Genomic DNA, 13,862 nt, shown 5'->3' on the forward strand with positions numbered 1-13,862 from the left:
CCTTAGCTGCCCCTGCTATGCCTGCTTCATCCCTATCCAGTATAGACCAAAAAGCCAAGGGTAAAAGGAACAGTGCCAGGACACTGTCCCTGCTCTCCCAAACGGAATTGGCTTCTAGTGAGCGCCTCATTCATCAATGCTTCAAGGAGCTTGTGTTTTGTTTCTTGTGGAGGTGATTCTCTCCCAGAGGTTAGGCCAGCTTTGTGTTCAGCATGACCATTCTGATTCTGTTGTCTCCAGAGTCTGAGAGGGAAGGGGAACAGCAAGCACTGGAGCCCGAAGCCCGGTCCCGCGAGCCCGGTAGAGCAGGTGATGGAGCAGGACCTGACGGCTTCCCAGTCATCTTCTCTCTGCTCTCTGACCTCCTGATCAGGTGGCCCTCACCGCTGAGACTGAGAACCTGCACCGGTCCAGTGTGAGTAGCCCACCAGGCGAGTCGAGTCCAGAGGCTGCCAAAGCAGGTGGCTGGGTTTCAGGAGAAGAATTCTACATGTACGTGCAGCCCGGGGGCCCGGGGCTGACTGTGTTTATGTCATCCTACCTTGAGCTTCTTTCCACAGCCTTCCAATTCCCTGTACTACCCCAGGGAAAACCCCTCTCCCCCTTTAATTCTCCTGACAAGGCTGGGCCTTACCTTCCTTGCTCCCATCCAGACACACACTCTTCTGTACCCCCTATCCCTGGAATCACCCAGCCCTCCACACACGTTTCTGCTCCCTCGGTCTCTCTCAAATCTTGCACAGGCTCACAAGGAGAGTTGTGCAGCTGGAGACTGTCCTGGAAGGAGTCATGACCCAGATTGATGCCATGGGCTCAAAGCTGCCGACGCTGGAGAAGAAAGGGCAGCTGGCTCCCTTTCCAGGCATGGTGAGTGATCTCTCACCTGGATCCTCTCGGCTCCCACAGTTGAACTCTACCAGCTTTTCCACTCAGTGGGTAGAGGCAAAACTTTTTTTTTTAAAATACATTTATTTATTTATTTGTTTTTGGCTGCGTTGGGTCTTCATTGCTGTGTGCGGGCTTTCTCTAGTTGCGGCGAGCGGGGGCTACTATTTGTTCCGGTGCACGGGTTTCTCATTGCAGTGGCTTCTCTTGTTGCGGAGCACGGGCTCTAGGCGCACAGGCTTCAGTAGTTGTGACACGTGGGCTCAGTAGTTGTGGCTCGCAGGCTCTAGAGCACAGGCTCAGTAGTTGTGGTGCACGGGCTTAGTTGCTTCAAGGCATGTGAGATCTTCCCGGACCAGGGCTCGAACCTGTGTCCCCTGCATTGGCAGGCAGATTCTTAACCACTGTGCCACCAGGGAAGCCCGAGGCAAAACATTTTTGAAAGACCAATGTTTCAGGCTCCTGGGGCAACATGTTCCCAGTAGTCAGTGAATCGTGGAGGTGGGGGTTGGAGGGAAGACCTGAAGTTGGTTGCTCTGGCCTTGAGGGCAGCCTTAGCCTCTAGGAGAGTGTCTGGGGTTGGAGAAACAGATCCAGGTAAAAGGAAAAGTGGGACACAAACTCCTCCTCCAAATGACCTGTCACTTTTTCTTCCAACAACGGGAACAAGGCATTTGGGAGCACCTGCAGGCAGCCCCAGCTGTGACTCCAGCCCCCTGGCGACTCCAGGGCGGGCAGGAGAGTGGTGGGGGAGGGGTCCTAAAGCATCAGACAGCAGGCTCCTCTGTCACCACCTCCCCATAAGCCCCCTCAGCACACGCCCTCCACTTCTAGGGCAGCGGGTCCCACCACTGCTGCTGCTGAGTCCCGCCCTGTGCCTGGCCTTCTGAGCCAACGTTTCTGTGTGTAACTCTGTGAAATACCTCCCGCTGGGCCTCTCACTCCCTGTGCTCTGAACTCTGCTGTGATGATTTTTTTTAAAGTCAATAAAAAATAATAAAGGAAAGGAGGGTAATAACTTTCCTAAGCATCTCGATAGCCATGATTTGTGAAAAAAGTAGAAGCTGAGAGAACAGCAATATCTAGATGTCTTCCTACTTGCCAGTGAACCTTTTCCTCTGTGCATCTAGAGATCTACTGCCAGTACCCATGGGGTTCATGTCTTCCCTATAGGGTTTCCCTGTGAAAGAGAAGGGGAAGCCAGAGAGGACACTTTCTCTTGTGGGGAGAGTACAATGTTGCAGAGGAGTTGGAGTGGTGACCTCCCCTAGCCTTCCCCAGCAAAGTCCAGGAAGATGGGCTTCCCTGGTGGCGCAGTGGTTGAGAGTCTGCCTGCCGATGCAGGGGACACGGGTTCGTGCCCTGGTCCGGGAAGATCCCACATGCTGCGGAGCGGCTAGGCCCGTGAGCCATGGCCGCTGAGCCTGCGCATCCGGAGCCTGTGCTCCGCAACAGGAGAGGCCACAGCAGTGAGAGGCCCGCGTACCGCAAAAAAAAAAAAAAAAAGTCCAGGAAGACTCAGTGGAAGAGCCTACCTCCAGACATGTCACTGAACACTGAGGGGGCTGTAAACCAGGACAGAGATGGAGCCTGAGGAGAAGCTGGCAAAGAAATGACCTCAGGATTCCGAGATATTTGGATAAAATGTGGGGGACTCTGACTCTCTTCCATAGGACAATGTGGGTTTGCCTGGTGATTATCAATAAAAATCCTTAGGAAAACCAGGACTTTGCACTTGCTTCGGGGACTGCAGGGGAAAGAAGAGAGTCCGGAACTGTGAACCATCCTTGTACCTGGGCTGGAGAAAGCTCATCCCTGCTGGGAGGTGTAGAGTTGAGGCAGTGACAATGTGAAGAAGCTGGCTGCCCCACGAGTTCTGAAAGAAAAATTTCTGACTCATAGGAATAGTTTGAAATAGTGGACACTACCATTGGAGGGAGTGGAGACAGTGACCTAGGGAGGCCTGGTCCTTAGAGTGAAGAGATTATGGTGTGTGCGTTTGTGTGTGCATGTGTGCGCTGTTGGGTGTGGGCAGTGAGAGTGCAGATGGAGGATAAGTAGGAATAAGACAAAAAACTCCTACACCAAGATTCTGGATGTATAGGCCTGCATCCTGAGACCTGATATCTATCCCCTCTCTCTGCCCCTGTGACCTTTATCCCTCCTGCACCTTCCATTGCTCTCCAGTTTCTTTTTTCATCCATTCCCTTCACCCACCTGCATTCTCCCATCCCATCAAATACAATCTATACACCCAGAAGTCTTGTGAAACAGCTGAATGCAATTAAGATAACCAGAGTGTATCCTCGGTCCTAAAAAATTATGATCTAAGCTTTCTTCAAGAAAGGCTGTTTCGGGACTTCCCTGGTGGAGCAGTGGTTAAGAATCCGCCTGCCAGTGCAGGGGACACGGGTTCGAGCCCTGGTCTGGAAGATCCCACATGCTACGGGGTAACTAAGCCCGTGCGCCACAACTACCGAGCCTGTGCTCTAGAGCCTGCGAGCCACAACTACTGAAGCCCACAAGCCTAGAGCTCATGCTCCGCAAGAAGAGAAGCCACAGCAATGAGAAGTCCATGCACCATAATGATGAGTAGCCCCCACTCGCTGCAACTAGAAAAGGCCCATGCGCAGCAACAAGGACCCAACACAGCCAAAAGTAAATAAACAAAGAAACGCTGTATCAACCCAAGAGGTGTAGGTGCCAGACTGAAGTTTGGGAAAAAAGGTCCAATGAGCCGATATTAACCTAGGACATAGGAAGGGAGAGTATTTCGGCTCAGGGATAATGCCTGAAGGTTTCCCAGAGCCTAGGTGAGACTATCTTCAAAAGCAAGGATTCCTTGAGCAGTCTTTCAGTGACTAATAGCAGCCGGGGTGAGGATTCTCTGGGGAGGGGCTAACTTGTCTCGGGTTATTTTAGTCAGCAGGCCGCACTGGGCTCGACCCATCCCAGAGAGGTCTTACTAGGCTAGTGATTCCGCCAGGGAGTGGCCGCAGAATTGAGCGCATCCTTTGTTCCAGACATCGGACTCTTGGCATCTGATCGACTCACGAAGCTTATTTTAGCTTCAAATTCGGCTTGGTGCCTACGCTTGGCTATCACGCATTCCTTGCGGTATGGCTTAGCCCAGAAGCGCAGAATCACAGGGCAATGAACTCCGGGCGGGGAGGGCGGGGCACGCCCGGCGCGCATGCGCAGGCATCCCAGACCCAGAAGCACCACGGGGCTGGGCATGGCGGCGGCGGCCGAGGGTGTCCCAGAGACCCACCGCGAGGAGCCCGTTCGGGGTATGCGGAGTGGATGGGGACGAAGTGTCCAGTGGGAGGCCTGGGGCTCTGGGTTACGGGCCCGAGGTGCCTGGCGGGAGCGGGCAGGTCGGAGGGGCGCGCCTGTGTGTACGCGTGTTTGTCCTGTCAGGGCGACTGAGAAGGTTTGGCCGCGGGGTAGAGTGTGAACTGAGGCTGGTGCAAGGGAGCAGAGTTGGCGTGTCAGGTGGGGCAGGGACGAAGTGAGGGACTCGAAATTACGGCACATGGAGAATGGAGCCGATTTGATGCAATGAGGACAGGTGGAGGGATGTAGGGAGAGGCGTCTGTGGCTAGATTAGGACCAGGGCAGGGCGGGACCCTTACTCATTCTCTTTTGATCCAGATGATGCCGCCGTGGAGACCGCTGAGGAAGCAAAGGAGCCCGCTGAGGCTGACATCACTGAACTCTGCCGGGACATGTTCTCCAAGATGGCAACTTACCTGACTGGGGAACTGACGGGTGAGGCGGGGTCCGGGTTGATTCCGCTGGTTCCAGGCACCACTCGCTGGAGCTGGGGTTTGGCCCTGGTAGGCCTGTGAGGTGCTTTAGCAGCGTCAGTCTGCGGCTCCCTCCCTAACCCCACACACCTCGAAACATGCCTGGTGGAAGTTTGGGGAGGTCAAGAATGAGTAGGAAAGAAGTCCATCCGTTCCCTGGAGAAATTCACGAATTACTTTCAGCAACACAGGATAAACAACGAGGTCCTACTGCATAGCACAGAGAACTATATTCAATAGCCTATGATAAACCATAATGGAAAGGAATGTAAAGAAAAAAGAATGTATATATACGTATAGCTGAATCACTTTGCTGTACAGCAGTGATTAACACAACATTGTAAATCAACTGTACTTGAACAAAAAAAATTCGGTACAGAAACACATAAGAATACTTAATACAGCCCTGCAGGCCTCCGTAGTGTAGACTGAGGCTGAGAAAACAAAAAAGAATTCATCAAGAAGTGCTTCTTTGGGGTAGGTGCATTTTGAACAGGGCTGTAAAGCGACTGATTGGCCAGAAAGTGGGAAATGACTGGTGAGTGAGGTGGTATAAGCAAGCAGTTTGTTGGCTAAGCAGGTGTATTTACGAGGTTACCGGGAAATGGGGAGTGACCTGCAGATTTAAGGATCTATTAGGTTCGTCTCTCCCACCCTTTGGGACATGATTAATTTTTTGGTCCAGTGTGTATTTCCAGGTGAACACATGACCCATGTGTGGAGGAGGGTCTAAAAAATGAAGTCTGGTCCAGTGTGGCTTTTCATAAAGGCTGTTATGTTGTTTCACTTCCCCAGGAAGTTGCTGTGAGCTAAATGTATGAACCAGAATGTATGGGAAAATGCTTGGTGCAGAACAGGAGGGGTTGAGTCTCTAACAGCCTATTTATTTATTTGTTTGTTTATTTCTGAGCAAAAGAAACCAAGCAACAAAATCTAGATTTTTTTTTTTTTGGCTTTTCTTTAAAAATTCCAAAGATTTGGCAGTAGTAGTCCCCCATTCTTGCAAGGCTCTAATTGGCTAGAGTTGGGCATTGTCTCCTTTAAATGGACCAGCGCTGTGCAGTTTGTCCCCAACTACTCCCTGTTTTCTCCCTTTAACTGAGACCTGGTGTCAGTTGCCATTTATTACTGTTCTTACTGTTGTTTTTTTAGTAGTGGTACAGAAATGGTTTTCTGTACCAATGTCTATCAAAATTGGTAAAGTAAATGATAGACTAAGACTAAGAGGATCATAGGTTCCAAGAAGTGGGAGAGTGTATTTCTTTGTAGAAGTGAGTAATCTTGCATTTAAAATGCAAACACCTGGCTTGCTTCACTCATTTACATAATATTGTTGGCTCCTGGGTATTTGAGTGTGTGACCCTTGTTTGAGAGAGACTCATTTGATAGCAGTGAGAGTATGGATATGGAGGAGACACAGAAGAGCAATATTTCAGATGAAAAGTAACCGTCTGTGACAGAGTGATGGTAAAAGGAATGGGGAGGGGAGCATGGATGCAAGAACATTATAGAAGTGGAATTTATAGGACTTGTTGAAGTGGGTGTTAAGGGATGGGAGCAGCTTAAGATGTGTCTGCAGTTTTAAGCCTGGGTGGTGTCATCAGCCAAAATAGGCAGGTTGGAAAGAGGAACCATGTTTAGTGTGAAAATAATATTTTCAGTTTTGACTTGGCTGATTTTAGTTATTACTGGGACACTCAGGTGACTGTTATCAAGACATCCAGGTGACTTCAACATGTGAATCCAGAGCTCAGACAGTGGTCAGAGCAGGAGAAACAGATTTGGAAGTCACCTGCATAGCAGAGTGAGTTGAGGCTGTGCAGAATGAGACTGCCAGGGAAGACCATAGAGGTAGGTAAGAGGACCTGGACTAAAATCTCAGGGAATGCCTGTACTGGGCAATTAATTTGTTTTTATTAACAGTACTTAAAGTCCCTAGGTTTCCAAATGATTTATTACAAAATGAATTTTAAGTGGATTGTAATTTCCATATGATTGTCATTCTTACCTATACAGATACTTTTTTGAGTTTGAAAGGAAGCTAGCATAACCCTGGGAATGCCCATGGAAATGTGCCACCCATGTAAACATCAGCCATGTGTCACAGCTGAGGGAAAGTTGAGAACTGATAGTTAAGGGGGTTAGATGAGAAGAGATCTGGTATAGAAACTCAAAAAGAGCAGTTAGAAAATGCTATAGCAGCCGAGGGAAATGAGTGTTTCATGAAGAGAAAGAGATCAGTAGTGTCAGATGTTATGGAGAGGCCCAGGAGTATAATAACTGAGAAAAGGCCATGGATTTGGTGGTTCAGAGAGCACTGATTACCTTGGAGCTTGTCATTTTTCTGGGTGGTGGGGACAGAGACCAGACTGGAAGGGTTTACATGAGTGAATGGTGAGGAGTAGGAAGCAGTGAGTGTAAGCTACTCTTTCAGAAGGGTTAGCAGTGAAGCTCCTTTGCTTTACTGAGCAAATGATGTAGGTGTACAATAGAGGGAGTGCTTTTGGGCTGGAGGAAACCGGAATATATTTCTAGATAGAGAGGAAGGTGCCAGGATGGAGAGAGAGTTTGGAAGGGCAAGGGAAAGGAGATACTGAAGCGAGGCCCTGAAGAGGTAGAAGGGTTGGGATCGGCGCACAGGAGGAGGAGCTGTCGTGGCGAGAACAGGAACGCTTCTGCCTCTTGAGAAGACACTGGGGTACAGAGAAGTTTGGAAGTGAGGCAGAAAGATTGAGGCAGTTTATGTAAGTGGGCTTGGCTTTTGGGAAAGTTGGAGTAAAGGCCATTTGCTTTGAGTAGGGATGGGGAAGGGAATTGAGGATGTGAGAAGCAGGCAAATGGTTTGGAAGCCAGTGTATAAAATGGAGTACAGAATCACAAGTAATAAATGAGTTGCTAAGAAGTGTTGAGGTCCTAGTTGACTTTATATATATTTTGATATATATATGTATTTATGCTGCAGTCTGCCAAATTATATGTTTTCATGTTGTAGAAGTACCAAGACTGTTTCACCTCCCTTTTCTTGGTACATGAGTTTATCATTTTCCTTTCTAACTAAGATCCTGAAGCTTCTGGAGTTTATTTGGTTTAAATAGTTTGCTGATTGTTGCCTGAATTTCTACTTAGACATTTAGAGTACATAGGCTGAGTATAAATGTCATAGATCAAAAGTGGCCTGCTTCTTTGACAATCCCTAGGTCCTGCCTTGAACTACCATTTGGTATTTAATTCCACATTCTAGTTATCTAAAAAGATCTTAAAGGCATCACATCTTCTGTTTTGTTTTTTTTTTTCTTCTGTTTGTTTTAAAGCCACCAGTGAAGACTATAAGCTTCTGGAAAATATGAATAAACTAACCAGCCTGAAGTATCTTGAAATGAAAGATATTGCTATAAACATTAGTAGAAACTTAAAGGACTTAAACCAGAAGTGTAAGTAATAATTTTTTTACAATTAAACGTGTTTGTATTTAATGTTCTTTTGTGCTTGGGGCAGTGGAGAAGGGAAGGGAACATGGCCCCTGTCCTCAGGGAGCTCATTTTCTAAAAGTGAATTAGAAAATTAAGGTGAATTTCTTCCATTGTGAGGATTAGCATGCTTTGGTGGTATGGTTATTTCTGCTTCTGAATCTTGATTTGATCTGTTTATTCCTGGAAAAACAGTGAATTAATTTAACAGTGAAACCTATAAAGGACTACTTTATAAACAGAAAACCAGAACATCTATAATTGGAAAATGCTGCTTTAGACTGGTAGAATATATTTCCCCATTGACTTATACTTGTGTTCCCTGTCTTTAGGGCTCTCCTTCTTGGTCTGGGAGTACCCAAGAAGCCGAATCAGTAACGGAAAGATTGCTTGAGGAGCAAGGAATTTAAGAGAGGAAAACCAGTAGATGAGAGAGACTTAACTTTGTTTAGGTCACCGTCATACCTGATCAGCTAGCTACTGTCTTCTACGGCGTCTGCCTGCTAGTGATCAGAATCATGTCACTCCACCCACTCTGTCTTAGGCAGAGCTGGAGAGACACTAGCATGCTTACTTTCCACTTTTTTCTGCACTCCTTGTTGATGTTGTATGAACCTGTGGTCTGTCTTTGTTTTTAAAGATGCTGGACTACAGCCTTATCTGGATCAGATCAATGTAATTGAGGAGCAGGTAGCAGCTCTTGAGCAGGCAGCCTACAAGTTGGATGCGTATTCAAAAAAACTGGGTAACCATTTTTATTTCTGTTTTGATTTGATGAGTACCCTCCTGCCAGTATGACCTTATATAATAAGATGGTTAACATTTATGATGTGCCTACCGTGATCTATTTTAATCTTCACAAAACCTCTTGAAAGTAACGTTTTATTAGTGACAATAATAAAATAACATTTCCTGAGTACTTAATGATATATCAGGCACTGTTCTTAATATTTTGCGTCTGTTATGTTTTTTATCCTTCAGTCTCTGAGGTAAGTACATGATTTTTATCCCCATTCTATTGAAGAGGAAACTGTGGTTGAAGGGGTTATAACTTGCTTAAGGACACAAAGCTAGTATATAGAAGAGCTGTATTTCAAACTAGGTCTGATTGATTACAAAGCTCAAGGCTGAAGCATCTTTAATAACGTAGATACATGTCTTAAGAAACAGAGTAGTCAATCAAGGCTTTCTTGAAGGGTTACTTTTCCTTTAAGGAGGAAACTGGCACTAGTACTGATGCCTTGTTAATTGACTCTGGCTCTTATATCCATGATTAAAAATAATGCAGTTGTTTTTAACCTAGATATAATTTACAGATTATTTTATTTTTATCATTGACAGTAGTTGACTACTTCAAAAGATTGGTTTGTAGCAGACTGAGACATGCGTGGCGGTTAGCAGTTTCATTGTCCACAATTAAATTTACTAAATGGTGACTGTGAACTTTAGAAGGCCTTGTGCCAGATGCTTTCAAGGTTTTAAAGAAAAAGGGAATCCATAACATTGAGGTTTATTTGATGGTCTTTTAAATTTCTGTATCTTTCAAAATTGTTTTCCTAGAGTGAGGGGTAGGGATAAGAAAATAAAAGGTGAAACATACTTCTTGAAAGTCCCAGTCTGGCTCTCAGAGGGTGCCTGGGACAGAGCCTGGAGAGGCCATTTCCTGTGCTTTGTAGGGCTTCTGGTGGCTCAAGTGCCAGTAGGTCTGCTTAACCCTGGTGGAGCATCTGACCAGGTACTGTTGATAGGGTTAGAGCTTAGGGAACTCATGTTAGGTGCTCAGTTCTGTGTGTGTATATTTGACTCCTTAAGTTGTGCACATTGATTATATTTGGACAGATATCCAAATATCTGTCCTTAGCTAATATGAGAGTTGCCATATAGGTATGCCTATAATTTGGATACAGTTTGGACAGCTAAGAGGACTGAAGTTAATAGATATTTTTTAATGTAATAGACGTTTTTGAATTTACCTAGAAATGCTAACTGAAAAGTATCTTTGTAAGAGCCAATTTTAAAAGGTATAACTTCTTCTCCCTCTCCCCCCTACAGAAGCCAAATACAAGAAGCTGGAGAAGCGATGAAAAACTTATTCCTGTGGGACAAAGTCTTTTTTAATGTGGGAAGAATGTTTTATAAGACCTGAATCTTGAGGCTGATGAATTGTCAAAACTCCTCAAAAGGCAGCTATGCTGGTTGTCCCAGAAACTTCACAACATTGGAGTAAACTGAAGGACTGTGGCTACTCCTGGAAGAACTTCTTCTGAGTCAGAATCCCTCAAAAACTCACGCTTATAACTCCTTACCTTTTACTTGAATGCTTCATCATCCATTCAGGACAGAGACTCTCTCAAATTTGCATAAACCTGGACTTGCCAGTAGAATCAAATGAGCAGGCATGTTTTCCCTGGTAGCAGTTGATTACTACATTATTTTCTCAAATGGTTGGTTTTTGAGTTACTGCGTAACTGGTTGTTTTTTTCTATTAAGGATGTAATGTATTGCTAACAAGATTCTAAATTTAAAAAGGAAAACAAAACAGTCTTGTTCTTGACAGTTTGTCACCTTGTGAATGTCAGTAATTTACATTTCCATAACATTGCAAATAACAGAAAATCTTAAAACAATTTCAGGCCAAGTCTTCTAGACTGAAGAGAAACAGTGAAAGGAGTGTTGTTGCAATAGTTTGGTGTATGTGATGGGCCCCTCCTGTCTGTTCTGTGTATGAGTCAGATGGCTGGGGATGGATATCATCTTGGCATGTGCTCCCTTTTGGAAATATAAGGACAGGATGTGTACGTGTGTGTACGTGTTAGGTGGGGAGGTAGGGCTGCCACTCGGGCTGCTACTCATTAAATAAAGCATTTTTATAAAATATCTTCCTACTGTGTCTGCAGGGTCAGTGGGGGCTCGCAGGGACCTGTTTTCCTTTCAGACTAAAGACATCAGTGGATGGAGGATACTGACTGACCAGTCTAGTTTGGAAGACAGTCAACCAAATCCAGAGTTGGGTGTTAGTGGTTAGGAAGGTGCCTGAGGTCCCCAATTCCATCTCCAAAAGAGTTCTTAATTCTGTTTTTGTCATTTCCCACCATTTAAGTTCTAGTCCACCATCATTTATCCCCTTCTTCTCTGGACTATTGCTGTGGTCTTACCTTACATATCCCTCCAACCTGCAGTCCAGGCTGCTGGCAGACCAATCTTTCTAAAATGTAAACTGGCCACATTTCTCCTGCTTAGATTTCTTTCATGACTTCTCCTGGCCTCTTTGAAAAAGCCAGACTTTTTAAACTTAGAAACCAAACTTTTAATAAGTATTTCGTATTTTGTGTTTCTGAGGGTGAACTAGTCTAATGTAATTCTCTTTGGCTCTTTATTAAACTTTCTATAACTTTTTCATACAAGATTTGAAGCATTTAGCCAGATACACATCCTGACACAAACTAGCATTTTGAAATTGATATACATAAAGTGGACAACATCCCCAATTATATTTATGATATAGGGTTCTCCCAAGATAGAGCTGAAATTACCAGTTTTAATCTTTCATTCTATTAATGTAGTATATTACATTTATTGATTTGTGTGTGTTGAATCATCTTTGCATCCCAGGGATAAATCCCAATTGATCATGGCATATGTCTTTTAATGTGCTGTTGAGTTTGGTTTGCTAGTATCTTGAGAATTTTTACATCTATATTCATCAGGGATATTGGCCGGTAGTTTTCTTTTCAGTATCCTTATCTGGCTTTGGTATCAGGGTAATGCTCACCTCATAAGATGAGTTTGGGAGTGTTCCCTCTTCAATTTTTCTGGAAGAGTTTGAGAAAGATCAGCATTAATTCTTTTTCTTGGGGGGGGGGCATTAATTCTTTACGTGTTTGTTAGAATTCACCAGTGAAACCATTTGATCCTGGGCTTTTCTTTGTTGGGAGGTTTTGATTACTGATTCAAAATCGTTACATATTATTGACGTTCAGATTTTTTCTTCATGACTCAATCTTGGTAGGTTATATGTCTCTAGGAATGTATCCATTTCTTCTAGGTTGTCCAATTTGTTGGCAGATAATTGCTTCCATAGTCTTTGTCTTTCTGTAGTCTTCTCTTTCATTCATAACTTTATTTATTTGAGTCCTAATTTCTTTTTGTCTTGGTTAGTCCAGCTAAAGTTTTGTCAGTTTTGTTTATCTTTTCCAAACCAACTCTTAGTTTCATTATTCTCCATTTCTCTATTGCATTTATTTCTGCTCTAATTTTTATTATTTCCTGCCATCTGCTAACCTTGGGCTTAGTTTGTTCTTTTTCTAGTTCCTTGAGGTGTAATGTTAGTTCCTTGAGGTTTATTTGAGGTTATTTTTTCTTGATATAGGCATTTACAGCTGTAAACGTCCCTCTTAGAACTGCTTTTGCTATATCCACAAGTTTTGGTATGTTGTGTTTCCATTTTCATTTGTTTCATTTGATTTTCCTTTTGATCTCTTTTTGTCCATTTGTTGTTCAAGAGTATGTTATTTAATTTCCATGTTTTTGTGAATTTCCAATTTTTCTCCTATTACTGGATTCTAGTTTCATGCCATTGTGCTTAGAAAAGATACTTGATATAATTTCTATCTTCTTTAATTTATTCAGACTTGTAGCCTAATACATGATCCATCTTGGAGAATGTTCCATGTGCACTTGGGAAGAATGTGTTTTCTAAAGCCAGATTTCCTAGCATGCATACAAGGCCCCTATTTTATTCCTTTTTTCAATTTCATTCCCTGTTACTCTGACACTTAACACTGTATTGAGCTATCTTGAGCTACCTTAAATTCGAATGGATGAGTTTTTTTCCCATAAACTTTCTACTTTACAACAGACTTAGATTTGCTGGAAAGTTGCAAAGATAACACTGAATTCCATATACCTCAATTTAGAAAAAATATAACACAGAATTCTATGGATGAGTTTTCATATCTTAACTGAGGTTTCCTCTTCCTGAAATTATCACCTGCCCATGCTTGATAAACTTCTATTCTTCTTCAAGATTCCGTCTTGACCTCTACTACTAGGCTGGGCTGTATTACCTCCAGAGCAGAAAAAATATCAATGTGACAGAAGTACAGAGGCATCAATATTTTAAGGCAGTTAACTTGATTTTTCCCAAAAAAGCATTGTAGAAGTTGTGAGGAAAATCAGAACTTTGTTGTTCTTCCTTAAACTTATTTTAAGTTTTAGTTAATTTTGAATTGCTTGGCTGCATTTCGTGAGTCTCCCATGCCCCTCAGTTGTCAGGAACTCTTCCATTTCCTTAAACACTGTTGTCTCCAATCAATAAGGCCTGAATTCTCCAAAAAACTCAATGTCATGAAAAACAAAAGGTAGGTGGGCCATCGTAGATTAAAAGAGACTAGAGGGACTTCCCCGGTTGTGCAGTGATTAAGACTCCGTGCTTCCACTTGCAGGGGGCGCGGGTTCCATACCTGGTAGGGGAACTAAGATCCCAGGTGCCCTTGGTGTGGCCAAAAAAATGAAATAAAATAAAATCGTGTATTACAAATTTCCCATGTACTCTTTTTTTTAAAAAAATATTTATTTATTTGGTCTGTCTTGCCCACGAGAGTTACATCATTAGGTTGGGGCCAACACCGTACAGAGAGTTTTCTAGCAATTCAATAATTTCAACTGCCCCCAAGTAAAAAATTACAATCGGAATGTTTTT

General features: G+C 43.9%; 1 protein-coding gene across 2 annotated transcripts; it reads left to right on the plus strand.

Moving 5' to 3' along the window:
- The first annotated feature begins 747 nt into the window (after positions 1 to 747).
- BLOC1S2 (biogenesis of lysosomal organelles complex 1 subunit 2) lies at positions 748 to 11,040 on the plus strand. Of its 2 annotated transcripts, none has more exons than XM_070043934.1 (5): positions 748 to 867; positions 4,540 to 4,656; positions 8,006 to 8,125; positions 8,802 to 8,906; positions 10,214 to 11,040. In XM_070043934.1, exons 2-5 carry the CDS (start codon positions 4,614 to 4,616, stop codon positions 10,243 to 10,245), a joined length of 300 nt encoding a protein of 99 aa, XP_069900035.1. In that variant the 5' UTR covers positions 748 to 867; positions 4,540 to 4,613; the 3' UTR covers positions 10,246 to 11,040. The 2 variants fall into 2 exon arrangements, with proteins under 2 accessions (XP_069900035.1, XP_030721208.1); XM_030865348.2 differs by lacking the exon at positions 748 to 867 and adding an exon at positions 4,079 to 4,175.
- Positions 11,041 to 13,862: the final 2,822 nt, after the last annotated feature.

The sequence above is a fragment of the Globicephala melas genome, chromosome 16, assembly GCF_963455315.2.
Source record: "Globicephala melas chromosome 16, mGloMel1.2, whole genome shotgun sequence".
NCBI lineage: Eukaryota > Metazoa > Chordata > Mammalia > Artiodactyla > Delphinidae > Globicephala > Globicephala melas.